The 27,562-nt window shown below is 45.1% G+C and overlaps 1 protein-coding gene across 3 annotated transcripts in view; it reads left to right on the top strand.

Annotated features, from left to right (window-relative positions):
• SNX29 (sorting nexin 29) overlaps positions 1-27,562 on the top strand; it is a 153,641-nt gene that overhangs the window by 104,931 nt on the left and 21,148 nt on the right. For all 3 annotated transcript variants that reach the window (XM_070955161.1, XM_070955160.1, XM_070955162.1), the window contains one exon: positions 16,698-16,837. In XM_070955161.1, the coding sequence (XP_070811262.1) occupies positions 16,698-16,837 (140 nt within the window). The remainder of the gene's footprint in view (positions 1-16,697; positions 16,838-27,562) is intronic.

Here is a 27,562-nt window from a genome sequence, read left to right as displayed (position 1 = left end):
AAAAAAAGCCTCTGACGATCAGGCAACTCAGCTGGGATCGTCAGAGGCTTTTAAAAGCAATTTTTTTACAACTTCTTCGGTTGAAGAGGTTGTAGAAAAAACGCTTTTAAAAGTTAAAAAAAAAAGTTGGCCATGCCCACTGAGTCACATTACCCCCCACCAAACCATGCCCACAGAACCGGTAGTAACAAATTTTACATTTCACCACTGGATAAATACCCAGATAGTCCTCATCTTACAACCATTCGTCTAGTGACTGTTCGAAGTTACAATGGCACTGGAGTGACAGGGGGCTGCTTTTGTGGGGAAAGAGGAGGAATATAGCTGTGTGGGTCCTTGGTGCTCTCTGAGCTTTGTTGTCTGGTTGCAGACGTTTCATTACCAAACTACGTAACATCATCAGTGCTTGAAGAGAGGTGGGTTTGCTTCCTGTTTATATGCTCCCTGTCAAGGGAGGCCACTTGTATATAAAAAAGAAAGCAAACCCCTTTTCCTTCTAGAACTGATGATGTTCTAGAACCACCAAGCTCAGAGAGCACTAAAGACCACCCGTGTTGTGGCCTGCCAGCAGAGCTGGCAGCAGACTCGGACAATGAGGAGGTTGTTACGGTGCTTCTTGCTTTTCTTAAAGGGGGAAAGGCTGGCTCGAGCCTCTTGGCACTGTTTTTCTGAGGTTCCTGGTGCTGTGAGGTTTTTGGCACTGTCCTTTTTGGGGTGTACTTCTCACAACCGAACATTGGGCCTTCTCAGCAGGGTTATTTAGAATGAATTTATCAGCCCTGCTGTTCGGAGTCAGGCTGCGGATTATTTACGCCTTGCACATTGCCATCAAGCCGATGTCGCGAAGGGAAGAACAGCCTGTTAGAACAATGCCCTGTGTGCATCTGAATATATTCTTAGCATGTGAACAAAAAAAAAAAAAAGCACCTCAAAGCTATTACATCTCCGGTCTGCTAAATCAGAGGCATAAAATATTGTTAATACGGTGCATGCTTGAGTACTCAGTGGCTTTATTAAGGCAATGCTACTCCTGAAAGTATTTGCTTGATATCTAAGCCTTTATTTATTTAAAATGTAGGGTTTCCCTGACGATTTTTTTATAACTTCCCAGTCCAACCTGGAAAGGAATTTATCTAGTGGAACCTGTCCAGGGTATTTGGGTATTTAGAGAACACCTTAATGATGCTTCATTATGGCTTGCTTTATGAAGAACCAGAGCCTTATGGATGGAGGACAACTTCCCCTAGAAATTCTTTTGCCGCAGCTGATCTTTGGGGACTGCTGAGCTTGTAGGAAACATTACCTACATCCAGTTTTGGTCACCACACTATAAAAATGATGTTGAGACTCTAGAAAAAGTACAGAGAAGAGCAACCAAGATGATGAGGGGACTGGAGGCTAAAACATACGATGAACGGTTGCAGGAACTGGGCATGGCTAGTCTAGTGAAGAGAAGGACCAGGGGAGACATGATAGCCGTGTTCCAGTATTTGAGGGGCTGCCACAGAGAGGAAGGGGGTCAAGCTATTTTCCAAAGCAGCCGAAGGCCAGACAAGGAATAATGGATGGGAACTGAACAAGGAGAGATTCAACCTGGAAATAAGGAGGAATTTTCTGACAGTGAGAACAATCAACCCATGGAACAGAAGTTGCCTTCAGAAGTTGTGGGAGCTTCATCACTGGAAGCTTTCAAGAAGAAATTGTCAAAAATAGTGTAGGGTCTCCTGCTTGGGTAGGAGGGTTGGACTAGATGACCTACAAGATCCCTTCCAACTCTGTAAATCTGTAATCTGTAAAACCACTGTGAAAACATGGAGGTGTTATTTACACACAGCAATTCAGATGTCGGGTTCTTTCCATAGAAGCATTTTTCGACCCCATGCATTCAAGTTAACGATAATGGAATGTTATTTATTTATTTATTTTCCCCTCTCTAAAAGAAGATCGTTTCTGAAAAGCAGAGAGGCCAAGGTCTGATACTTCCACGGGCAACTCATTTTCAATTTGAAATCTGGATGTTCTGTTCAGGAAGAGCAAAGCACGAATGACGAAGTTTCTTCCTTGGCCGTTGAGCTGTTGCAATTCAGTGGCCCTGATATGAATCATTCTTTCTCCGTTGCTTTGTTAGGGAGGAAAAAGACCATCTGTAACCGTCACAGGTCAAAAGCAGCAGCAATTGCAAACAGATTTTTTATTTTTTAGGGGATGGGGCGGAAAAAACCACCACCGTTGCAAACTTCCCCAAGGTACAAGGTTAACGAAACTTTCCAAGCGTTAATTCTTTTTTTTTTTTTTTTGAAGTGTACAAATCAATATTTAAGGTTTTGATTTATGAATACAGTCACTATTCCGGTCTTTCTGGCAGAGGAAAGGAAGCAATTATGAAGTTGTTGATTTATGGATTGGGGTTTTTTTTTGCAATCTTTGATAATAAGCAATTATTTTAATTGTTCTTCCTAGAATTTCTGTTCCCCCGTCCTTTCCTTGATCGTTTGGAAATCCAGTTAGAGTAAATAATAAAAAAAAAATAATATTGGAGGCTTCAAAACAAGCAAAATGCAGCCCGGTGAAACTCTTATCGCACTAGTGCTGACAGTAGGTTAGCCGCTTCAGAGACTTTTTCTGCGAAAGTGTTTTGCGGATCGATCGTGAAATAAGAGAATAAAATGACACCGCTTATCTTGGAGGACTATCTTACCCTACTTTGTGATTTTAAATAATGAGCAGCTGATAAAAAAAAAACAAAAAACTGGTCTAAAACTTGCTCCCGTAATATTTCCTGCAATGGAGGCTGGGAAAAAGAAAAAGAAAAGAAAAAAGAAAGATAGATCAAAAGATGGGAAAGGAATTGGCAGATAATGAAGCCGTGCAAAGGAAGTTTTCTAAGCATTCTCTAGAGCCGTGATGGCGAACCCATGGCACGGGTGGCACAGGTGGCACAAGGAGCCCTCTCTGCGGGCACGCGAGCGGTTGCACAGATCAGCTCCACTATGCATGGGTGCGCGCCTCCCGCATGCACCCCGCCCCCGCGCCAGAGACCCAAAAATCAGCTGGCTGGTGGGAGGTGCGTGCACATGCGTGGTGGAGCTGAGCTGGCTGACAGCTCGCGTGCCTGCAGAGAGGGCTCCTGTGCCACCTGTGCCATGCATAAATTCGCCATCGTGATCCTAGGCCCTGGGGAACTGGCTGACGTCGCCTTACCTCACCTTGCGTGAGGGAGCAGGCCTCCCTGAAGCCTTGTGGGACCAAAAACGGGCCATGGGGGATGGGATGCGGTGTCCATCCTTCAGTGACGGTAAGATGACAAGTCATGTTTCTTTTTTTTCTTTTTTCTTTTTAAATATACTTTATTGAATTTTTCCATTATAAAAGAAAATATATACAATCTCTATCTCCTTCAGAGGTACAGTGTTTATACAATTTGGTGAATCATATGTTAAATAAACTTCATCCTTAGCTGTACAATATTCTATGCAATATAAACTCGATTTCGAGTACAAAACAAGTCATATCCTAAAATCATGTTTTTATCTTGTTCTTCAACCAATTGTACCAATTTCCCCATACTTCATAATATTTAGATTTCTCCTCATTATTTATCTCACTCGTCAATTTTGCCATTTCTGCGCACTCTAAGATTTTGTTTATTAGTATTTCTTCTGAGGGTGTGGATTTATTTTTCCAGTATTTCGCAAAGGCTAGTCTAGCCGCGGTTGTAATCTGGATTATGAGTTGCGTTTTGTTGTTATTGAGGCCATCTCCGATTATACCTAGGAGGAAAATTTCTGGAGCTAGGACTATCTCCTGTCCCGTTATTTCACAAAGCCAGTATCTGATTTTTGACCAGAACTTTTTGGTCTCAGGACCTGAGACAAGTCATGTTTCTACCATATTTTGTTTTAAGCACAGATTGCTGAATAAACTGTAATGGCTTGTATGTAACATTAAGCTACAATCTGTGGTTTATTAACCGTAGTAGCTGGGTGGGCCATTCACCATGACAAGCCAGAATCAAACAAATCCCATTATGGCTTAGCCAACCACTCAGCGTTGAAATTTTGGTAGGCGACACAGTGAAATAATTCCAACTTCCATAGAAGTTGATGGCCAAGTCATGTCCTTAGTTTCCCCCCAGTTACATTTCTCCGGCTAATAACATTGCAAATCAGAAGCCTCTGTGTTTGCACGTTGACCTTTTCATTCCATAATATGCAAGATTAATTACAAGTACTGAGTTAAAGGTAAAATTTAGCTTTAATATTAAGATACACTTTTGACATTTTTCACCCAAAGGGCATGAAGATTGCAAATGAGCAGAAGCTGAAGAGAAAGCCCTGCTTAATTTTACAGATACAGATCATCAGCGTTGGAAGGGAGCTTGTAGGTCATCTAGTCCAACCCCCCGCCCAAGCAGGAGACCCTACACCATTTCTGACAGATGGCAGTCCAGTCTCTTCTTGAAAGCTTCCAGAGATGAAGCTCCCACAACTTCCGAAGGCAACTTCTGTTCCATGGGTTGATTGTTCTTACTGTCAGAAAGTTCCTTCTTATTTCTAGGTTGAATCTCTCCTTGTTCAGTTTCCATCCATTATTCCTTGTTTGGCCTTCAGTTGCCTTGGAAAATAGCTTGACCCCCTCCTCTCTGTGGCAGCCCCTCAAATATCGGAAGACTGCTCTCATGTCTCCCCTGGTCCTTCTCTTCACTAGACTAGCCATGCCCAGTTCCTGTAACTGTTCTTCATATGTTTTAGTCTCCAGTCCCCTCATCATCCTGGTTGCTCTTCTCTGCACTTTTTCTAGCGTCTCAACATCTTTTTTATAGTGTGGTGACCAAAACTGGTTGCAGTACTCTAGGTGTGGTCTTACTAAGGCTTTATAGAGTTTATTTATTTATTTTATTTTTATGTATTGAATTTCTATACCGCCCTTCTCCCGAAGGACTCAGGGCGGTGAACAGATTAAGATTTCATATACATATTATTTATATATATATATATATATATATATATATATATATATATATATATATATATATATATATATATATATATATATATATATATATATATAACAGTAAATAATAAATTGAGTCAACTTGGTGTATCTGTTAAGACCTTGGCATAGAATTTAGATGTTTATGCTAGCCCTGCTTGTTGAAACAGAAAGGTCTTCAGGGCACGTTGGAAAGTGCGAAGATCTGGGATTATTCGTATTCCAGGGGGTATTTTGTTCCAAAGAGTAGGTGCCCCCACAGAGAAGGCTCTCTCCCTTGGAACTACTAGACGACGTTGTTTTAATGATGGTACTATGAGTAGGCCTACTCTGTGAGAGCGTATTGGTTGGTGGGAGGTTATCGGTTGCAGCAGGTGGTCTCGTAAGTACTCAGGTCCTAAGCCATGGAGCACTTTAAAGGTAAGAACCAACACCTTGAAGTGCACTCGGAAGCTGGAAGTTGTATCAGTACCTCACTTGATTTTGATTGAATCCCTCTGTTAATGCAATTTAGGATTGTGTTGGCTTTTTTGGCTTCCGCTGCACACTGTTAGCTCATATTTAACTGGTTGTCCACTAAGACGCCAAGATCCCTCTCACAGTAATTGCTATTAAACTTGGTTTCACCCAGTCTATATTTTCCTCCTCCTCTGCCTAATATATTCCATCTAATTTAGTTCCCATGGACTTCCTCCTGCTTTTTCCCCCCCCCAAGGACATGCAGAGTCCCCAAGGAAGCGTATAGGGTTTCCGATCGAAGCTTGAGCAAAGCAGAAGGGGGAGGGGGGGATCCCATTGGGTGAGATATTTATAGCCTTGCTAAAAATGACCCCGAGAGAACATTGCAAAGTTGGTCAATTCCTTGTGATTACCCGAGAAGGTGAAAACGGAGGAGGATGTTTGCAGAGGGCAAACTGAAATAGCTTTGAAGCTCCCAACTGAACAAAAAGATTGCGGAAGTGGGAATTCCTGGGTAATTCTGCGACTTTTTGTTTTTTTTAAGAAGATCAAGGAAGTTTGATGACGCTTGTGTTTTGAAATCTAGCTGAGTGACTTTGGGGTCCATCGTTCTCTCTCAGCCTAACCTCACCTTAGAGCAGTGTTTCTCAACCTTGGAAGCTTGAAGATGGGTGGACTTCAACTCCCAGAATCCCCCAGCCAGCGCTGCTGGCTGGGGGATTCTGGGAGTTGAAGTCTACCCATCTTCAAGCTACCAAGGTTGAGAAACACTGAGCTAACATCAGCTCCTGGGCTTCATCATCAAGCTTGGAGCAACGCGTTGCACATCCTCCTCCTGCCAAAGTAGCTGAGGATTGGACCCCCGTTGGGAGACAGACAGCCTGCATGAAATTTAAGAGCAGAAATTGCTATTTTAAGTTAATTGTTGGGACCTGTCAATATTCCTGACAAGACAGACGAAACACAGGGAGGATACAAAAAGAACCAGCTGGTTTGGCCAACGACTGTGCCAAACTAAACCCCCAGTTCCAGCAACGCTGGCTGGGGGATTCTGGGAGTTGAAGTCCACCCATCTTCAAGCTACCACGGTTGAGAAACACTGCCTTAGAGGCTTCCTGTTGTGGAGAAAACAGGAGAAGGAAGCTGTTTGGGATACGTTTGCCATCTTGAGCTATTTGTCAAAGTCATAAAGGCAGGAGACAGATGATCGATAGATGTTCGATAGATAGCGATAGCACTTAGACTTATATGCCGCTTCACAGTGCTTTACAGCCCTCTCTAAACGGTTTACAAAGTCATCATATTGCACCCAACAATCTGGTGTCCTCATTTTATCGACCTCGAAAGGATGGAAGGCTGAGTCCAACCTTGAGCTTGGTGAGATTTGAACTGCTGAACTGCAGCTAGGGATCAGCTGAAGTAGCCTGCAGTACTGCACTCTAACCACTGTGCCACCTCACCATCACTGTGATAGAGAATATGATTGATAGATAGTTTAGATAGATGATAGATTTGATAAATTAGATAAATTAGATGTTAGATATAGATTAGATGATGGATGGATGGATAAATAGATAGATGATAGATAGATAGATAGATAGATAGATAGATAGATAGATAGATAGATAGATAGATAGATAGATATAGAGGTAGGGGGATTGGTAGATGGATGGATGGAGGGAGGGAGGGAGGGAGGGAGGGAGGGATGGATAGATGGATAGATAGATAGATAGATGTAGATGATGGACGAAAGAAAGACAGCAAAAGAAGGAAATACAGAAAAAGAAAAAAGAAAGGAAGGGAGGGAGAGGGAAGGAGGGAGGGAAAGGAAGGAAGGAAAGAAAAAAAGAAAGGAAGAGGGAGGGAGGGAGAGAAAGAAAAGAAAGAAAGGGAGGGAGGGAGGGAGAGAGAGGGAAGGAGGGGGAAGGAAGGAAGGAGAAAAAAGGGAGGGGGAGGGAGAGAAAGAAAAGAAAGAAAGAAGAAAGAAAGAAAGAAAGAAAGAAGAAAGAGAAAGAAAGAAAGAAAGAAAGAAAGAAAGAAAGAAAGAAAGAAAGAAAGAAAGAAAGAAAGAAAGAAAGAAAGAAAGAAAGAAAGAGGGAGGGAGAGAGAGAGGGAGAGAGAAAAGAGTTGACCATGACTTTGGAAGTCAGGAGCATAAGTTCCCTGTCTTAGCCTCTGAAAAGAAATAGCCTACCTTTAGCTGCTTGTCCTATAACTGTGAGTCACTCCGCAACAATTGGCCACGAGAATGATTACCTTCACGATTCTTAGGGAAGACGATCGAAAGGCAAGGAAAATTTGCAGCAGCTCATAAAAGCCTTGCAGTTAGTTGTTTCCTGCTATTCCCCAGAGGAAGGATTCATTAAGAAGACTGGTGCCGGAGCCTGGCCCTTTGCAGCATGTCAAGTTTCCTCTTTATTTTGTTTTCACTAAAAATATATATATTGAAAAAAGAATTAAGGTAGGGAGCCCGAAGGCTGGGGAAAGGAGGGTCGCCTTCTCCGTTAGGAGCTTCAATTAGAATTGCCGAATAATCAAGTGGCATCTTGGGTTTTTAACATTTCCCAGAATCGTGGACCCCCGTGGCATTAGTGGCAACCTGACACGCTCCTGAGATACTTTTAGAAGCCCCCCCCCATGTCTCCCATCTTGCTGTTCAACAGTTGTTGGAGACCAAGTGTAATTTGCAAACGCTTCTGGGTCTGATGGAAGTTTGATTCCCGTTTGAAGATTTAAATAAGAGGAAAAAACAAAAAAAAACAAAAACAAAAAAAAACAAAACAAATAGAAAAACAAGCCCACTGAGAAAGTCATTATTTCTCCAAGGGTCTGTCTACTCTCAGAAAAAAAAACAAACAAAAAACCAAATGACAGGCAGCAAGGAAACAAACTTTCTGATGGCGGCACCCTCCTCCTCCTCCATCCTCCCAAAAGACATTTCTGACGATCAGTGCCCATTTCCATACAGGTAGTCCTTGACTTACCACTGTTGTGGCCCGCCAGCGGCCAGAGGAGCTGGCAGCAGATTCGGACAGTGAGGAGGTTGGGTAGGAACATGGGCCAATCCTGGAATCTGGGGAAGGCTCTGATGAGGGCTCTGCATCGGAGGCAGAGAGTGAGCCAGGGCCGTCTGACAGTTATCAGCTGCCTTCGGAGTCAGATGTCAGTGAGGCAGATGAACAGCCTGAGCCTGTTCCCAGTGTGAACCCTGAAATAAGCGTATGGCCTTATTTTTGGGGAGGTCTTATTATTTTGGGGCGCGTGGAACAAGACGGGGCTCCTCTTGCTGTCTTACCTGATTTCCAGCTCTGTCTCCCTAACCCTAACCAGAGGAAATGGCGGGGACCGGCTGTGCATGTGGTTAAATATTTTCGGGGAGAGCTTATTTTCGGGGGAGGATTTATTTTCGGTGGAAGGGCTTACTTTTGGGGAGACACGATAAGTCGAGGACTACCTGTACTGTACCGCACCAAAGCCGTTGCTTTCTAAAGCGGAATCCGCTCTGTCACGTTTCCTGTTAATATTTTGATCAATGTACTTAAAGCTCCCCGAATAGCGATTTCTCGCAAGATCATTAAATGGGCCTATAAAGGTTTCCTGTTCGTTGATCAGCCATATCTCCTGGGGGAGTTTTTAAGCTGACAATAAGAAAAACCTGCGCACGTTTGAACAATATTGTCTACCAATCCTTATTGGCCTCTTTGGAGCAATTAACAATTTGTTGCTTCCTGCGGGTTAGACGTCGTTTCCGTTGCTATTGAAATATGTACTTAAGATATGAGGCCGATTGTTGCGTATGTCGCAGTTTATATATTTACACCCGCGTGGAGACCCAAACCTACAGTCCTCGGCTTAAGACTGGTTGTCCCAAAGGTGATGGTTGTTTTTTTTTCAAGAGGCAACTGGACTTTCTTTGTTTTTCCTTAAAGATGTTTCACTTCTCATCCAAGAAACTTCTTCAGCTCTGACTGAATGGTGGGGAAGGGAAGGATTTATATTCCATTATAATAATAATAATAATAATAATTTTATTTCTATACCGCCCTTCTCCCAAAGGACTCAGGGCGGTGTACAGCCAATTTAAAAACACAAGACACAACAATAATTAAAAATTAAAATAATTAAATAGATTTGGCCGATTTAAAACCCCAAAAATTAAATTACCCCAATTTAAAATTATTATATTGACAGCCCTGCCTGGCGGAACAACAGGGTCTTCAGTGCGCAGCGGAACACCCGGAGGTCGGAGATCTTACGTATTTCCGGGGGCAGTTCATTCCACAGGGTTGGGGCTCCCACAGAGAAGGCCCTCCCCCTGGGTGTCGCCAGCCGACATAACTTGGCTGATGGCACCCTGAGGAGACCCTCTCTGTGGGACCGGACTGGTCGGTGGGAGGCTATTGGTGGCAGAAGACGGTCTCGAAGGTACCCGGGTCCTGTGCCATGGAGCGCTTTAAAGGTGGTAACCAATACCTTGAATCGCACCCGGAAGACCACTGGGAGTCAGTGCAGCTCGCGCAGGAGGGGTGTCACGCGGGCACAACGAGGTGCGCCCATAACCACCCGCGCAGCCGCATTCTGGACCAGCTGGAGCCTCCAAGTGCTCTTCAAGGGGAGCCCCATGTAGAGAGCATTACAATAGCCCAGCCGGGAGGTGACAAGGGCATGAGTGAGTTATATTATAAGAGCCGAGGTGGCGCAGTGGTTAGAGTGCCATACTGCAGGCTACTTCAGCTGACTGCTAGCTGCAGTTCGGCAGTTCAAATCTCACCAAGCTCAAGGTTGACTCAGCCTTCCATCCTTCCGAGGTGGGTAAAATCAGGACACCAGATTGTTGGGTGCAATATGCTGACTCTGTAAACCGCTTAGAGAGGGCTGTAAAAGCACCATGAAGCGGTATATAAGTCTAAGTACTATTGCTATTGCTATTGCTATTCCTTGCAGTCATCTGGTCATTAGCACTCTTTTTGAGAGTCATTGAGGCCACTTGGAGGTTTATCTGTGCCCTCAGGGTCACCTGAGTAGGGTGTGGAGCCTTCTTGGAACTACTGAAAGTATTGTAAACAGGAGAAATAGATGGTGTCACATCCCTTTCCCACGGTAGAGGGAGGACTGTTCAATTTTAACGTAAATGGCCTCCTTGACTCTTCTTTCAAACCAGCGGTCCTCTCTGTCCAGAATGTGAAGTTTGCTATCCTCATTTGTCTTTCAAATGAGATGGATGGCTAAATCTTGTCCAGATGGGTTTGTTCTCCTATGTTGTGCCATGCATTTGTGAAGTGGTGGTTTTGTTTCTCCAGTGTACAGATCTGCAGATGACCTAGATGACTGAGAATCTCCATTGACTCTTAAGACTAGTACAATCTACCCCAATCAGTCCCACATATGCAGATCTCAACCGAACCGTTTTCTTTAAGGGCTGTGCTGTGCTAAATGTTATTTTCAGGTTCTGGCCGCACATAAGGCGAGTTGCTTTGATATGGGGATCCCAATGGGTCATTCATTGGCTATATGGACCAAGGTACCTGTCTCTCACCCCCTTATTCAAGCAACAGTCAAATAGGATGTGAGCCAGGTCTTCTACCTCTGCTGCTTCGCAAACGCAGAGACGCTCATTGTAGGGTATAGAATGGAATCTTCCCATATCTGACCATTGTGTCAAGCTGTTCGAATCTCGCTCACGTAAATACCTCCCTAAGCAGGGGTGGGTTCTACTTACCTTCACTACCGGTTCGCAACAGGAGCATACGCAGATCATTCATTATGACGTCCAGTCGGGTGGCCGGAACGTCCCACCGCTTTTACTACCGGTTCGCAAGAACCGGACAGAACCAGGAGCAAGACTGAGTGGCTGTGGCTCCCGGCATCCCGATATAGTCAGTTGACTCCATCACTGACTATTGGGGGCGAGTCATTGGCCCCCACAGAGAGGGCTCGCAATCTGGGAGTCCTCCTGGATATGCAGCTGTCCTTGGAGGAACACCTGACGGCTGTAACCAGGGGGACTTTTTGTCAGGTTCGCCTGATTCGCCAGTTGCGGCCCTTTCTTGATCGGGATTCCCTGTGCACAGTCACTCACGCCCTCGTCACCTCTCGCCTTGACTATTGCAACGCTCTCTACATGGGGCTCCCCTTGAGGAGCACCCGGAGGCTCCAGCTGGTCCAGAACGCAGCAGCGCGGGTAGTGACGGGAGCAGCATGGCGCTCCCATGTAACACCGCTCCTGCGCGAGCTGCACTGGCTCCCAGTTGTCTTCCGGGTGCGCTTCAAGGTGTTGGTTATCACCTTTAAAGCGCTCCATGGCATAGGGCCTAGCTATCTTCGAGACCGCCTGCTGCTACCAACGACCTCCCATCGACCCGTGCGCTCCCACAGAGAGGGCCTCCTCGGGGTGCCATCAGCCAGACAATGTAGGCTGGTGACCCCCAGGGGGAGAGCCTTCTCTGTGGGGGCACCTACCCTCTGGAATCAGCTCCCCCCAGAGATACGGAGAATCCAAGACCTCAGTGCCTTCCGTCGCGCCCTTAAAACCCATTTATTTAAACAAGCCGGGCTGGCTTAAGATGAAATTTTTAACTGTTTTTTAAATGTTTTAAACGTTCTTAATTGGTAATGAGTTTTAATTGGGCCAAATTTATATATCTTTTAATTGTTTTTAATAACTGTTCTGCATGTTTTTTAATCTGGCTGTACACCGCCCTGAGTCCTCAGGGAGAAGGGCGGTATAGAAATCCAAAATAAAATAAATAAAAATAAAATAAATAAAATAAATAAAAAACCCACCATTGTCCCTAAGATGTTTTTGTTGTGACCCAAACCCAAGTAGGTATTATCAGACGCAATCAGTTCGAAAACAAACAGACTTTATTAGAACAGCTGAGAATTAACTCATTCTCAGCGTAGTCCAAACTAAATCAAAACAAATTCTTCATAACACAAATTCTTCAGTCTAATCACCAACCTTGGTCTAATTAGGCAACCTGCCAAAGGCTTTTCTTGGCAAAAGTTCAGAAGCAGAAGACACCGACAAGAAATAAATGCAGCAAGACAAGAAACAAATCTGTCAACGTTGTTTTCCGACAAGAGGCCAAGAGCCGTTGCTCGTCTTTTAAGCCTTATGGGAGGGGCCAATCATCTCTTAGCCTTACTCCTGAGTCGTCCTTTTTGCTTTAGCTGCTCTTGCCTTCTGGCAGCTCTTCTCATGCATGCACTAGGAACAGGCTCCTCCTTTTCCTCTGCCTTTCTACTGTCAGCCTCTGGAGGCTCCGGAGTCCGCACATCACTCCTCGATGGCCCTGGCCCCATCTCTGCCTCCGACGCAGAGCCCTCATCCGGGCCTTCCCCAGCCTCCAGGACTGGCCCATGTTCTTCCTCAGCCTCCTCGCTGTCCGACTCCGCTGCCAGCTCCGCAGGCTGCTGGCGGACCATAACAGTTTTGGCAGTTGTAACTTCAAAGAGCCTTGATAGTACAGGGGTTTAGTGCACCCTGTTATTAACACAGCTGCCTGCAATTTCTGCTGGTTCGAATCTCTCCAAGGCTCAAGGTTGACTCAGCCTTCCATCCTTTCTAAGGTAGGTGAAATGAGGACCCAGTTTGTGGGGGCAATAAGCTGACTTTGTATAAAATATACAAAAGAATGAAGGCTATTGCTTAATGTATTGTAAGCCGCCCTGAGTCTCTGGAGAAGGGCGGCATAGAAATCAAATTAAAATAAAATAAAATAAAAATAAATAGCTGTCTACTTGAGAAGTACGTTTGTATTTGCTCAGCCATTTCAAGTTACCCACCTTAATAAGGATAGCTATTTTAAATAGTTCTAAAGAAGTTTTCCAAGAGATAACTATAAAAAATTAAGGGCTACTGTAACGGCCCCTCCTTATTCTTGGATATTACATGGAGGGGAAAGGAGAAATGCCAGCTTGAGTCAGAGTCTTCCTATCTTCATGCTGAATTCCTATAAATCTTTAACGTTCCCCCATGCCAGTTTTGCTAAATCTGCAGTGACATCCATCTGTTAAAAGGAATTAGCAACCTCTCGCTTCCTAAAACCGTTTCTCCCTTTGACCTGAAGGAGAGAGACTTCGGAAGTCTTCTTCCCCCTCCATCCCTCCAAATGTTTAGCACAGAAAAAAAAAACAAATAATGCAGATTAAAACTAGGTTCAGTGGCTGGGGAATTCTGGGAGTTGAAGTCCACAGGTCTTAAAAATTGCTGAGACGGAGGAACATTGCCATCATCAATTAGGGAAGAGCCGGTGTGAGGTTTTTTTTTTTCCTTGGGCTTTTGGTGTTAGCCAGGTTTTAAAGCATGCCTTTGTTTATATAACTATCGCCGCCTCCGGCTAACTTCTACAAGGTCATCTGCGCAGCTGCCAGCAGAAAGCCGCCGGAAATGCAGTTCTGCAAATTGTTAAAGAAAAAAAAAAAACTTTCCTTAAGCTGGTCTACCAGCCCTTTGCCTTTTCCCTTGGGCTTCTTTCCAGAGATTTCTTGCTTCTAATATGCTGTCACGCCAGAGGAACTTGGAAACTAAATTGGAAGAGACTCGTATGAATGGCGGTGCTCTAGTTTGTGCCAATATAAGCAGGGGTGGGCTTCAAAAATTTTTGCAAGGGGTTCCCTGCCCGGTTGCTGGATGGCCGTGGCCATGGTGGGCATGGCCTAGTTGACCTCCTGCACCACAGTGGGAGGTGGGGAGTTTTTGCCCTCCCCGGGCTCCGGAGGCTTTTCTCAAGCCTCTGGCAGGGTGAAAATGGCCTCCCCAGGATCCGGAGGCCCTCTGGAGGCCAGAAACGGTCCCGTTTCCACCCTTCCTGAATTTCCAGTAAACTCGTTTTTCGCCCTTCCTGAGTTTCCGTGCGTGCCCTGCACTTACCTGCATCCAAAACGGGTCGCGTGGGGACTCCTGGGAGGAGTGTTGCGGGGTGGGTGGGGCCAGCCAATGGGATTTGGGGGTTCTCCGAACTGCACAGAAACTTAGCTAGAGGTTCTCCCGAACCCCTGCGAACCCCCAGCAGCCCACCCAGCCCACCAGTTTAGACCGCTTTCAGAAGGGACTAGGCAAGTTCTCAAAACTAAGTTATCAATGGGTCTGTCAGGTTTCGATGTTGTCTCAAATAAAATAAATTGCATTTCCAAACAAATAGTCTTTGAAGAAATCTTTCATTTTATTAAGCACGACAACCTGTCCCCGATTGTGGCGTAGCCAACTCTGACTTCCTGACCCCAAACCTTCCCTTTCCATTCCCCAATTCTCTGCATCTCATTGGCCCTCTTCCAAATCACTCTCCCCATATCTACTACTTCAGCTCCCAGGAGTGTCCCCCCCTCCCATCTCATCTCCTAGGGGATATTATCTTCAGGGAAAATAAGTAGGTGAGAAGTCAAGCGTCCTCCAGCCAGCTGCCCCCCTCTTCTCCTTCTTATGTCAGCACTAGAGTAAATGCAGGTTGAAGTGCTGACAGGGTCCTTGTCTTTCAGCAATGGAAATAGGCAAACACCCCCTAGCCCATGCTTCTGAGCACATCTGCTCAGCAGCTGGATCCGACAGAACACCTAACTAGAGCAATTGGTAATATCTTGTAACCTGATGTTGGTAGATTTATTCAAAATGTTCTGAATGGAAAACATTTCTGAGCATTCCACCTTAGTTCAGACTGTTGAATTAGCCCAGGGCAGGTTGTTTCAAACCACAGCGAAAAATGTGTGCCCCCATGTTGTTTCAACTCATCTGAAAGAGTTCCAAACTCAACATGCATCCAGTGAGATTGGAGCAGCTGTTTTTAACCCTAAGCACTGCTCTGAGCTTGTAATGTTTTGAAAGTGGAAACGTGTTGCATGCCATTGAGTTCTGAACCTGTTTCCTATGTAGGAACCGTCAGGCAGAAGAATCAGGATTATCTGTTAAATTCCAGTTAAGCTGATTTATTGCTCATGCCTCTATACAAGAATCTAGTCAAATAATGGTCACACTAAATTGCTGCTACATAAGAGTCAACGGAATTCAAGAAGTGTTGTACTTAGACTGCTTGTGGGAATGTTATGATGCCAGGCTGATACCTCTCTTGACTCCACCCTCAGGCTCTGCCTGTCCTTCTACATGTCTACAATACCCATGACCTTCTAGCGCAGGGGTGTCAAACTCAAGACTTAGATTGAGTTTAGGTGGTTAGATTTTGCCCACGGGGCTGCCTTGGAAACAGCGAAGGACCAACCTGTGGTGCCTCTGCCAGTGGAAATGGAGGGCCCCCCCACTCCATTTTCACTGGGAGAGGGCTAGACAAATGAACTAAAAACAAAACAAAAGGAGAAACGTTTCTTCCCCTTTTGCATTTGAGCTTGCAAGAAGGGACAGGGAAAGAGGAAAGACAAAGAAAAAAGAAGGGAAGATGGGAAAAGAGCAAGGAAGGAAAAAGAAGGAAAGAGGGGAAGGAAGACGAAAGGAGAATGAAGCGGGAAGGAAAAAAGAGAAGGAAGGAAGGAGAAAGAGGAAAGACAAAGAAAAAGAAGGGAAGATTGGAAGAGAGCAAGGAAGAAAAAATAAGAAAGGAGGGAAGGAAGACGAAAGGAGAGTAAAGAGGGAAGGAAAAAAGAGAAGGAAGGAAGGAGAAAGAGGAAAGACAAAGAAAAAGAAGGGAAGATGGGAATAGAGCAAGGAAGGAAAAAGAAGGAAAGGGGAAGGAAGATGAAAGGAGAATGAAGAGGGAAGGAAAAAAGAGAAGGAAGGAAGGAAGGAGAAAGAGGAAAGACAAAGAAAAAGAAGGGAAGATGGGAATAGAGCAAGGAAGGAAAAAGAAGGAAAGAGGGGAAGGAAGACGAAAGGAGAATGAAGAGGGAAAGAAAAAGAAGGGAAGGAAGGAAGGAAGGAAGGAAGGTTATAATTAGAGGGAGGGTGGCTTTGAACAAAGTCCTGTCTTAGCACTTGGCCACCATAAAGTGACATTGAGCTGGCCATGCCACACTGCTCCCTCCCGAGGTCAAACTCAACCCTGATACGGCCCTCAATGAAATCGAGTTTGACCCCCCCCGCTCCAGCTGTTGTTGAATGACGACTCCCAATGCCCAATATTGGTTGGAAGTTGTCATTCAGAACATCTGGACTTCTGTAGGCCTGCCTGGGCCCGTGATTGCCCCTTCGTCTCCAGGGCAGCCCTTTTGCTTGTACAAGGACACGCAAATGTTAGCGTTACGATTTAACTTGCCAAGCCGGGCGAATTCAGGGATTCTCTCCTCGCTTTCCTCTTTAGGATGCCAAGTTCGTGGAGGAACGGCGGAAGCAGTTGCAAAACTACTTGAGAAACGTGATGAACAAAGTCATTCAGTCTCTGCCGGAATTCATTGCCAACCCCAAAAAAGAGACTCTCATCCAACTGATGCCCTTTTTCGTGTAAGTATCTCTCGAGAAAGGATTGATGGTTTAATGGGCGTCGAGTGGTATTTTTCTTCCTTCTGTAATTTATAAAAGGTGGGGGAAAAACAAAACAAAACCTGAAGGAGGACTCGTGTGAGGTTGTCACAACTTGGCGTGTGATTTTAAGAAGCATCTTTCAGCCAGCACAAAAAAGGTTTAAATGTTTTTGGGGGGTTTTTTGAGAGAGAGAGAAGAGGGAGCTTAAAAACAACAACAACAGAACTACTTCGTTGGAAGTGGGATTGGATTGCATTGATAGCGGTAAATAGATCTTTAGCGATGAATAGAAGTGTAAAAGAGGAGAAAAATAGCTCTCCGTTTGGGGCAGGGGTCGGCAACAATTACCATCGTTAGACAATTGACTACCCGCATACTGTAGCCAGGAGTGGGATTCAGCCAGTTCAGACCGGTTCGCGTGAACCGGATGCTAATTTTACATCTGGTTCGCCGAACCGGTAGTTGCAAGAACTGGCTGGCTCCGCCCACCCCGCCCCTCCCAGGAGTCTCCACACGGCCCTTTTTGGATGCAAGGTAAGTGCAGGGCCCACACGGAGGCTGTGGGAGGGCGAAAAATGGGCCTACCGGAAGTCCAGAAACAGGCTTGTTTTTGCCCTCCCAGAGGCTCAAAGAAAGCCTCCGGAGCCTGGGGAGGGCGAAAAACGGGCCTACTGGAAGTCTGGAAACAAGGTCGTTTCCGGCCTCCGGAGTCCGGGGGAGGCTGTTTTTGCCCTCCCAGAGGCTCAAAGAAAGCCTCCGGAGCCTGGGGAGGGCGAAAAACGGGCCTACTGGAAGTCTGGAAACAAGGTCGTTTCCGGCCTCCGGAGTCCGGGGGAGGCTGTTTTTGCCCTCCCAGAGGCTCAAAGAAAGCCTCCGGAGCCTGGGGAGGGCGAAAATACCCGCTCCCCACTGTGGTGCAGATGGTCAAGTAGGCCACGCCCCCATGCCCATGCCCACCCAGCAACCAGGCAGAGAACCAGTTGCTAAAATTTTTGAATCCCATCCCTGACTGTAGCTATTTGCATGTTTAATAAATTTGTGGGTTTTTTGGGTGGGTGGGGGATCTTCCAAGTGATTAATGGTTTTAAGCCGGCCAGGCTACCACAGGTTACCAGGAGGAAAGGTGATCCATAAATCTAACGGACAGTCACTTGGAATAAGTTACAGGCAAGGTGAAAATCCCTCACCTCTTCCCCATCTTTAATTGGAACACTTTGTTCCACGTAGCACAATTAGAGCAGGCAAAAACCATTTGGCTGACGAATGAGAGAAGGGTGTTTTTTTGTTTTTTGTTTTTGAAGGCAGTCTGTAGAAACAGAAGTTTCACTCCCGCAAAAAGGACAGGGAAGTGTGCTTCAAGATGCATTTCTTAGCACCCGTCAGCTGGTGTTTTCTGGCAAAGGAACTCCCATAATCTTCAAGATGTTCACATATGAGCTTTCATTTTAAAGCAGAGCAAAATACAAATATCTGAAGGTTTGAAGGTTTTGGGTTGTTGTTGTTTTTTTTAACGAGCTGGCTCTCAATAACTTAACGTCGCACCCAAGATCCTGATTTTTTGTGTGGAAAGCACCCATTTGCTAGTTCTCTTTTAAATCTCGGCGTGTTCCTTTTTGTTTCTCAACAAAACTGAAACAATCTCGACTGAAAAATGTGACAGCTTTTAACTCAGGCGTATTCATGCTTTTGATATCCTGGGCTCGTCATTGCAACCTGGACAATCATCATCATCGTTTAACGACTCCATAATCCCTTGCAGGGTGGAGTCTGGGCAACTGAATGGAGCTAGCAGAGTGTTTACTGGCCGGATGCCCTTCTTGTTGCCAGTGTGGAGTTTTGTTCAGCAGATATATTCTCAATTGTGCCCAGAGAGAGAAATATCTGCCTCTACATAGGATCGAACTCACAGCCTCCTGATTGTGAGGCGAGAGCTCCACCTCTAGGCCATCCCACCACTCCTCATTGCAGCCTGGACAATGACATTGTTTTTATGTCAGCTTTCTCCAATCCACAGTTTCCACTCAGATCAACACACTTTGTGTCCTTCCAGAATTGTCTAGGATTTTGTCTCTTCTTCACTGGGGAAGAAGATCATAAGTGACCACAAACATCTCTGGATCCCAATCTGTTTCTCGGTATTGATGCAGTGCTTGTAGCCCAGAGTTGTCATCTGGCCTGGGGAATTCTGGGAGTTGAAGTCCACACTTCTTAAAAATTGCTAAGGTTGAGAGACACTGTACTTGACGAACCTTCCTGGTTCATCACTGATGTCCAAAGATGGGGTGGGTGGGGGTTGAATGTCTGGCAAGCTCACAAAGACAGGGCTCTGAAATATTTTTGCCTGTCATTTCTTCAAGGATGGGTTGTCTTCCTTTCTTTTCTTTTTTCTTACTTTATATATTCCCTTCCACGGATTATTCCACAAAAGCTTTAAGAGGAAGGGTACTGCATTAATTTCCTTGCATCGATTTAGCCTGTTAATTGTTTTCGGTTGTGCATTAAATTATTACTAACCCTTTGGTCAGTATAGTGAAACCAGACTTCCCTTCCCTTCCTTTCCTTTCACTTCCCTTCCTCATCCCTTCTCCTTCCCCTCTCTTCCTCATCCCTCCCTCTTCTCTTCTCTTCTCTTCTCTTCTCTTCTCTTCTCTTCTCTTCTCTTCTCTTCTCTTCTCTTCTCTTCTCTTCTCTTCTCTTCCCTTCCCTTCCCTTTCACTTCCCTTTCACTTCCCTTTCTCATCCCTTTCTCATTCCTTCCCCTTCCCTTCCTCATCCCTTCTCCTTCCTCATCCCTTCCTCCCCTTTCCCTTCCCCATCCTTTCTCCTTCCCCATCCTTCCTAATACCTTTCTCTTCTCTTCTCTTCTCTTCTCTTCTCTTCTCTTCTCTTCTCTTCTCTTCTCTTCTCTTCTCTTCTCTTCTCTTCTCTTCTCTTCTTTTCCCTTCCCCTTCCCTTCCTCATCCCTTCTCCTTTCCTTGCCTTCATCATCCCTTCCCTTCCTCATCCCTCCCCTCTCTCTTTTTTTTCCTTTCCCTCTCCTTTTTTCTTTTCCCTTTCCTTGCCCTTGCCCTATCCTTCCCCTGAAAATGATTTTAAGGTAATCTGAAGCAACAAGGTGGAAAGGAGTCATTATGAAACTTTGCTTACGTTCCATTTGATTCTGCATGCTTGAGTTCATGCAACACATAAACCATGAATTACAGTTAGGAGACGGCACTACTAGCTGTGCAGAATGCACTGTCCAGAAACAAACTAAACACACATTATGCTTTGTTCTAACGGCCAGGTTTGTGCCACACGCTCGGTGTATTTTCCTACACCTTGCCATTTTTCTTCTTCTTCCATTACATCCACATGATTTGGCAGCAAATTGGAGAAGCTTTTCCACAGATTTTTGAGGCTGTTTTCCCTGACCTGAAGGGCCCCGAAGTTATTGGCTGAATCCGTTCTTTAATAAGGGCTCCACTCACACTTGCCGAATAGCTCAACCCATGGCCCAAACCCAGCCATTAACATTCATGAGAAGTTAATTGCCTGGTCTTTAAACAGCCTCGGGTCTCACTAGCAACCGAAAAGCAAATTCCAAAGCCATACCAGAGCCGGAGGTCAAAATGCTGAGAAAATAGTCAGATCATATCTTGAACCCGAGGGGTTTTAGCTGAAGCATCTGGAAGCATCTGAAAAGACAGATAAGGAAAGTTTCGGAGTCGTGATACTGAGGTTCACGAGAAGGTTGGAGAACACAGCCAAGATGTTGATAGAATAGAATAGAATAGAATAGAATAGAATAGAATAGAATAGAATAGAATAGAATAGAATAGAGGATAGGATAGGATAGGATAGGATAGGATAGGATAGAATAGAATAGAATAGAATAGAATAGAATAGAATAGAATAGAATAGAATAGAATAGAATAGAATAGAATAGAATAGAATAGAATTCTTTGTTGGCCAAGTGTGATTGGACACACAAGGAATTTGTCTTTGGTGCATATGCTCTCAGTGTACATAAAAAGACGAGACATTCATCAAGAATCATAAGGTACAACACTTAATGATAGTCATAGGGTACAAATAAGCAATCAAATCATATTAAGAAACAGTCAATATAAATCGTAAGGATACCAGCAACAAGGTTACAGTCATGCAGTCATAAGTGGGAGGAGATGGGTGATAGGAACGATGAGAAGACTAATAGTAATAGTAGTGCAGACTTAGTGAATAGTTTGACGGTGTTGAGGGAATTATTTGTTTAGCAGAGTGATGGCGTTCGGGAAAAAAAACTGTCCTTGTGTCTAGTTGTTCTAGTGTGCAGTGCTCTATAGCGTCATTTTGAGGGTAGGAGTTGAAACCATTTATGTCCAGAATGCGAGGGGCCTGTAAATATTTTCCCAGCCCTCTTTTTGACTCGTGCAATAGACAGGTCCTCAATGGAAGGCAGGTTGGTAGCCATTGTTTTTTTCTGCCATTCTAATGATCCTCTGAAGTCTGTGTCTGTCTTGTTGGGTTGCAGAGCCAAACCAGACAGTTATGGAGGTGCAGATGACAGACTCAATAATTCCTCTGTAGAACTGGATCAGCAGCTCCTTGGGCAGTTTGAGCTTCCTGAGTTGGCGTAGAAAGAACATTCTTTGTTGTGCTTTTTTGATGACGTTTTTGATGTTAGGTGACCATTTTAGGTCTTGAGATATGATAGAACCTAGAAACCTACTGTTAATACTGTGTTGTCTAGTATTGTAAGAGGTGAAAGTATGGGAGGGTTTCTCCTAAAGTCCACCACCATTTCTACGGTTTTGAGTCTGTTCAGTTCCAGATTGTTCCGGTCGCACCACGAGGCTAGTTGTTCAACCTCTCGTCTGTATGCGGATTCATCGTTGTCTCGAATGAGACCGATCACTGTTGTGTCATCTGCGAACTTCAGTAGTTTAACAGATGGATCGTTTGAGATGCAGTCATTGGTAACATTACCCAGACATTGATTGTCTGGGTAACAGAAAAACAGAGTTGGAAGAGATGCTGGAAATCTTCTAGTCCTCCTGTTTTCCTGCGTTAAACTTGGTGGATGCAGCTGTGTTCTGCAGACTTTTCTAGACCTTTTTCTGTTCTTCGCTGTGTCGTCTCCTGTTCAGAATACGGAATAACAGAGTTGGAAGGGACCTTGGAGGTCATCTAGTCCAACCCCCTGCTTAGGCATGAAACCCTACACCACTTCAGACAAATGGTTATCCAATCTCTTCTTAAAAACTTCCAGTGTTGGAGCATTCACAACTTCTGGAGGCAAGTCGTTCCACTGATTAATTGTTCTAACTGTCAGGAATTTTCTCCTTAGTTCTAGGTTGCTTCTCTCCTTGATTAGTTTCCACCCGTTGCTTCTTCTCCTGCCCTCAGGTGCTTTGGAGAATAGCTTGACTCCCTCTGTTCTCCGTGATACCCTCAAATATTGAAAGGCTGTTATCGAGACACGCCCTCATCCTTTTGTTTATTTGATGGATGAGCAGTGAAAGATCTTTTGTTAGATGGATGAGAAGGGAAAAGAAAGAACGGTCCAGAACCGTCAATCGTTCATCATCTGCTTTGACCTCTGATCATCTTTGTTGCTCTTCTCTGCATCTTGGACAATATCTAATATATTTTTCTGTCTTCCTTAGCTTCTGAGACAGTCCTCTCTAGTCAAAAGCTACTTTTTGCGTTTCCAGAAGGGTATCAAAAAGGATTTCCCCCCCAAAAAATATGTTTTTTTCTCTTCTGGTGGTAATTTTTCTCTTCTGCGTTCAGTAACTTTTTGCGAGCTAGAAGTGCGCTATTATTTTAGGAAGTGTCTTGTCTTTAGTTTCCTTACATTTGATCAATTTGTTACAGGAGACCTACAGTATTTTCCTTCACCACTTTAGATTACACTTATCTAGCAAACAAAACATGCGTCTCCTGCTAAAATATTTATAAGCCAAGCCGGGAGGGATCTGTGTAAATCGTTTCTTTCTTTATGGCGAGCCCGCAATTGTTTGCGCATTACAAAGGTTGGGTAGACTAAAATCACTGCAATGCAGAGCACTTCTGGATTGGAGGGCAAAAAGGAGGCAGGGGAAGAACAACGTGTGATCCTCCAGATGTTGCTAAACCACAACACCCGAGAATGCCAGCTAGCATGGCCCAGATTGAGACATATGGGGAACTGTAATTTAGCAACATCTGCGGAACTGCCAGCTCCCTGTTCCTTCCACAGATGTTGATAGATCTCTACACTTAAAAATTATGGGCACCCTGGGCAATGGCCAGTTAATTCAGAGGTCAATCCAACAGGGAGGGAGGGAGGGGGTGGGGAAAGGAAAGAAAGTGGAGTAGAAGGGAGAAGAGCAAGCAAGGAATCTAGAAGGGAGGGAGGGAGGAAGGAATGGAATAGAATGGAGGAAGGAAGGAAGGAAGGAAGGAAGGAAGGAAGGAAGGAAGGAAGGAAGGAAGGAAGGAAGGAAGGAAGGAGGAGGGGATGGAGGAAGGAAGGGAGGAAGGAAGGAAGGAAGGATGAATAGAAGGAAGGAAGGTGGAAGGAATGGAGAAAGGAAGGGAGGAAGGAGGAATGGAATTGAATGCAAGGGAGGTAGGGAGGTGGAGGGAATGGAGAAAGGAAGGGACGAATGGAATGGAATAGAAGGAAGGAAGATGGAGGAAGGGAGGGAGGTGGAGGGGATGGAGGAAGGAAGGAAGGGAAGGAAGGAAGGAAGGAAGGAAGGAAGGAAGGAAGGAAGGAAGGAAGGAAGGAAGGAAATTTAAACCATCCAAAGGTACTGCATACAAGTTTGCTCACGGGTGTAAAATAAATCACCAAAGTCATTTTTATTTTATTTCCCCCCACTTTTATGCCACCTTCTCCCAACATTCAAGGCAGCGTACAAAACAACAAAATAACAGCAGAATAAAACCCATCAATTCCTAAGTATATAAAAAAATGCATAAAATCCCTAAAACACATTGCCCAGAGTTGCTGAAAGAAAATTTCTAGCTGTCCAAGGCCCATTAAAAAAAAAAAAGGGATTCCAACATCTTGTGAAATGTTAGATGTGTAAAGGTCGGGATACTATCTATTGATTAGATAGTAAACTACCCTGTTTCCCTCAAAATAAGACATCCCCTGATAATAAGCCCAATCAGGCTGTTGAGCGTGCGGCAATAAGGCCAAGCGCTTATTTCAGGATTCAAAAAAATATATAAGACAAGGTCTTATTTTCAGAAAAACATGGTATCTGTCTGTCTGTCTGTCTGTCTGTCTGTCTGTCTGTCTGTCTGTCTGTCTGTCTGTCTACAGTATCTATCTACCCTGTTTCCCCCAAAAAGACATCCCCTAATAATAAACCCAATCTGGGAGTTTCTGGGAGCATGGCAATCGGCCGAAGAGGTTGCAGAAAAAAATGCTTTTAAAAGCCTCTGACAATCAGGCGACTCAGCTGGGATCGCCAGAGGCTTTTAAAGGTATTTTTTTTTTCTACAACCTTTTCGGCCGAAGGGGTTGTAGACAGCTGAAAAAATCTTTTAAAAGTAAAAAAAAGCCTCTGATGATTGCTCGGCTCAGCTGGGCATGGTGTGTGTGTGTGTGTGTGTGTGTGTGTGTGTGTGTGTGTGTGTGTGTGTGTGTGTGTGCAGGGGTTTTTTGCTACCGGTTCTCCGAACCACCCACCACCATTACCGGATCAGGTGACCCGGTCCGAACTGGGAGCATTTCACCCCTGGTACTACCAAAAAAATGGTGCTATTAGCTAGTTTTAGAAAATACACTTTTCCCAAAAGATTTCCACAATTTTTGCCGCTATTGTATTTATGACGGTTGCTGTATCCTGGGGTCACATTATCCTCCTTTTGCGACCGTCTGACAAACCAAGTCAACGGGGAAGCCCGATTCACTTAACAACCGGGTTACTAACTGAACAGCTGCAGTGATTCAGTTAACGACGACGATAAGGAAGGTCGTAAAATGGGGTCGTAAAACTCACTGAACCAATTGTCTCCCTTAGCAACAGATGTTTTGGGCTCCGTTGTGTTTGTAAGCCGAGGACTTACCCGTATCCCCTTACCGAGAGAGATAATTGGAGATAGTTAAAGATTTAAGATGGAATGCCAGCTTGTTCCGCTCCTTTGGTAAACCTTCAAAATGAATAAGCTCGGGGCAATATTTGTATTAGTTCATGACAGATGAAGTTATACCAGTGGGAGTAAAAAAGATGCTCCTTAAAGATAGAGAGTTGAATACGGATTCCAAAAATATTCGGGGATTGTTTAGAGCAGAGTGAAAACTTACTCACTGTAGCAATTCTGGCCACCAAAAGAAGCGTCAACTGTCAAATATAATGGGACAAGAGCATCTTTTGGATGGGAGCGTTAGAATGATATTTTTATCGCGCCCTGGTAGGTTTCAACCTCATCATCCCAAAAGTTGCAATTACGAACCCTTTCAACTTGGAAGTCTTTATGATTACAATAATGACATTTTATATTACACAATGGCAAGACAGGTAGTCCTCGACGTACGACCACCACGGAGACCAAAAAAATTGCTGTTAGCTAAGGGAGACGTTTGTTAAGTGAGCTTGGCACCATTTTACCTCCGTTCTTGACAAAGTTGTGAAGGGTTATCACTGCAGTTGATACGTTAAGTCACCCGGTTGTTAAGTGGATCTGGCTTTCCCATTGACATGGCTTGTCAGAAGGTCGTAAAAGGGGATCACTGGCAGGGGTGAAATGTAAAATTTATTACTACCGGTTCTGTGGATGTGGCTTGGTGGGCGTGGCCAACTTTTTTTTAAAACTTTTCAAAGCATTTTTTTCTAATGCTTTGAAAAACCGCTGCCGATCAGCTGGGATTTTTGCTACCTGTTCTCCGAACCACCCGCCATCATCGTTACTGGATCGGGCGACCCGTTCTGAACCGGGAGCATTTCACCCCTGATCACAGGGCTCTTGGGACAGAGCAACCGTCAAAAAAACCCTTACAATTTAGCCTAGTCAAGTTAGATAGTCCAGCTTGCTGTGATGACTGCTCCAGTGGTGGTATTGATTTACCTTTGATACAGGTTCACAAATGTGAGCGCGCGCGCGAGTGAAGCGAGCGTGTGACACCTCTGCACATGTGCAGAACCTTCTGTGCGTGCACAGCGTCAAAAATGGGACGTGATGACATCCGGGCGGGTGGGTGGAGCCTCCCACAGCCACTGCTACCGATTCGCCCGAACCGGATATAACCGGCTAAATACCACCACTGGATTGCTCATAGTCTATAAGCTTTCCCACGGTGTTTCTCTTTCCTCCTTCCCAAGAAGGGGAAATAACAGGAGCTATGAATGCATTTTTTTTTAAAAAAAAATGGTAATATTAGGAATTCTCTACTTGGTAACGTACCTTTTTCCCCCACTCCTGGCACTCAAAATCACTGTCCACTCCTGACATTCCCGTGTAGACAACGAGCGATGGCAAGCTTTGGAAATCTTTTTGCCTAACAAACTCTCGAGATGTGTTTTTCTGCGTTAAACTTGGTGGGTTCTGCAGCTGTGTCCTGCAGACTTGTTCTGCTATATCTTCTTCCAGTTCTCCGCTGCATCTCTCCCCCCCCCCCCCCCCGTTCAGAATACAGAATAACACAGTTGGAAGGGACCTTGGGAGGTCTTCTAATCTGTGTACAGGCAGGAGACCCTATATCCGTGATGGCAAACCTATAGCACGCATGCCAGAGGTGGCACGCAGAACCCTCTCTGTGGGCACGTTCGCCGTCGCCAGCTGCTCTTCTGGTTTCCGGGCCCCGCAAGAGTGCCAGCCAGCTGATCTTCGCATGCACGCCGGCCACCTGATCTTCGGATTTCTGCAGGGGTGAAATCCGGCAGGTTGTGACAGGTTCTGGAAAACCGGTAGTGGAAATTTTGAGTAGTTCAGAGAACCAGCAAATACCATCTCTGGCTGGCCTCAGAGTGGGGATGGAATGGGGATGGAATGGGGATTTTGCAATATCCTTCCCCCAGGAGTGGGGTGGGAATGGGGATTTTGCAGTATCCTTCCCCCAGGAGTGGGGAGGGAATGGGGATTTTGCAATATCCTTCCCACAGGAGTAGGGTGGGAATGGGGATTTTGCAATATCCTTCCCCTGGAGTGGGGAGGGAATGGGGATTTTGCAGTATCCTTCCCCCAGGAGTGGAGTGGGAATGGGGATTTTGCAGTATCCTTCCCCAGGAGTGGGGAGGGAATGGGGATTTTGCAATATCCTTCCCCTGGAGTGGGGAGGGAATGGAGATTTTGCAGTATCCTTCCCCAGGAGTGGGGAGGGAATGGGGATTTTGCAGTATCCTTCCCCTGGAGTGGGGAGGGAATGGGGATTTTGCAATATCCTTCCCCTGGAGTGGGGAAGGAATGGGGATTTTGCAGTATCCTTCCCCTGGAGTGGGGTGGGAATGGAGATTTTGCAATATCCTTCCCCTGCCACGCCCACCAAGCCACACCCACAGAGCCGGTAGGGAAAAAAAATTGGATTTGACCCCTGGGTGCCCCCAAGTGTGCCGGCTTTGTAAAGCTGTACTAGAACTTCATGGGATCTTAATTCTATCCCTCCCTTTTTTTTCCCTCTCTCTCCTCTCTTTCCCTTAATCAAAGCTTGATCTAGCCATTGCCGAGGATCAAACGCATTGTGGATTTTGAGTTAGGAATTGAAATGAAGCCCATTGGAAATAGCAC

Source organism: Pituophis catenifer, unplaced genomic scaffold (genome assembly GCF_029215685.1).
Source record: "Pituophis catenifer annectens isolate HBS135680 unplaced genomic scaffold, rPitCat1.0.hap2 SCAF_16, whole genome shotgun sequence".
NCBI classification, from domain to species: Eukaryota; Metazoa; Chordata; class Lepidosauria; order Squamata; family Colubridae; genus Pituophis; species Pituophis catenifer.
This window is presented reverse-complemented; position numbering and strand designations above follow the sequence as displayed.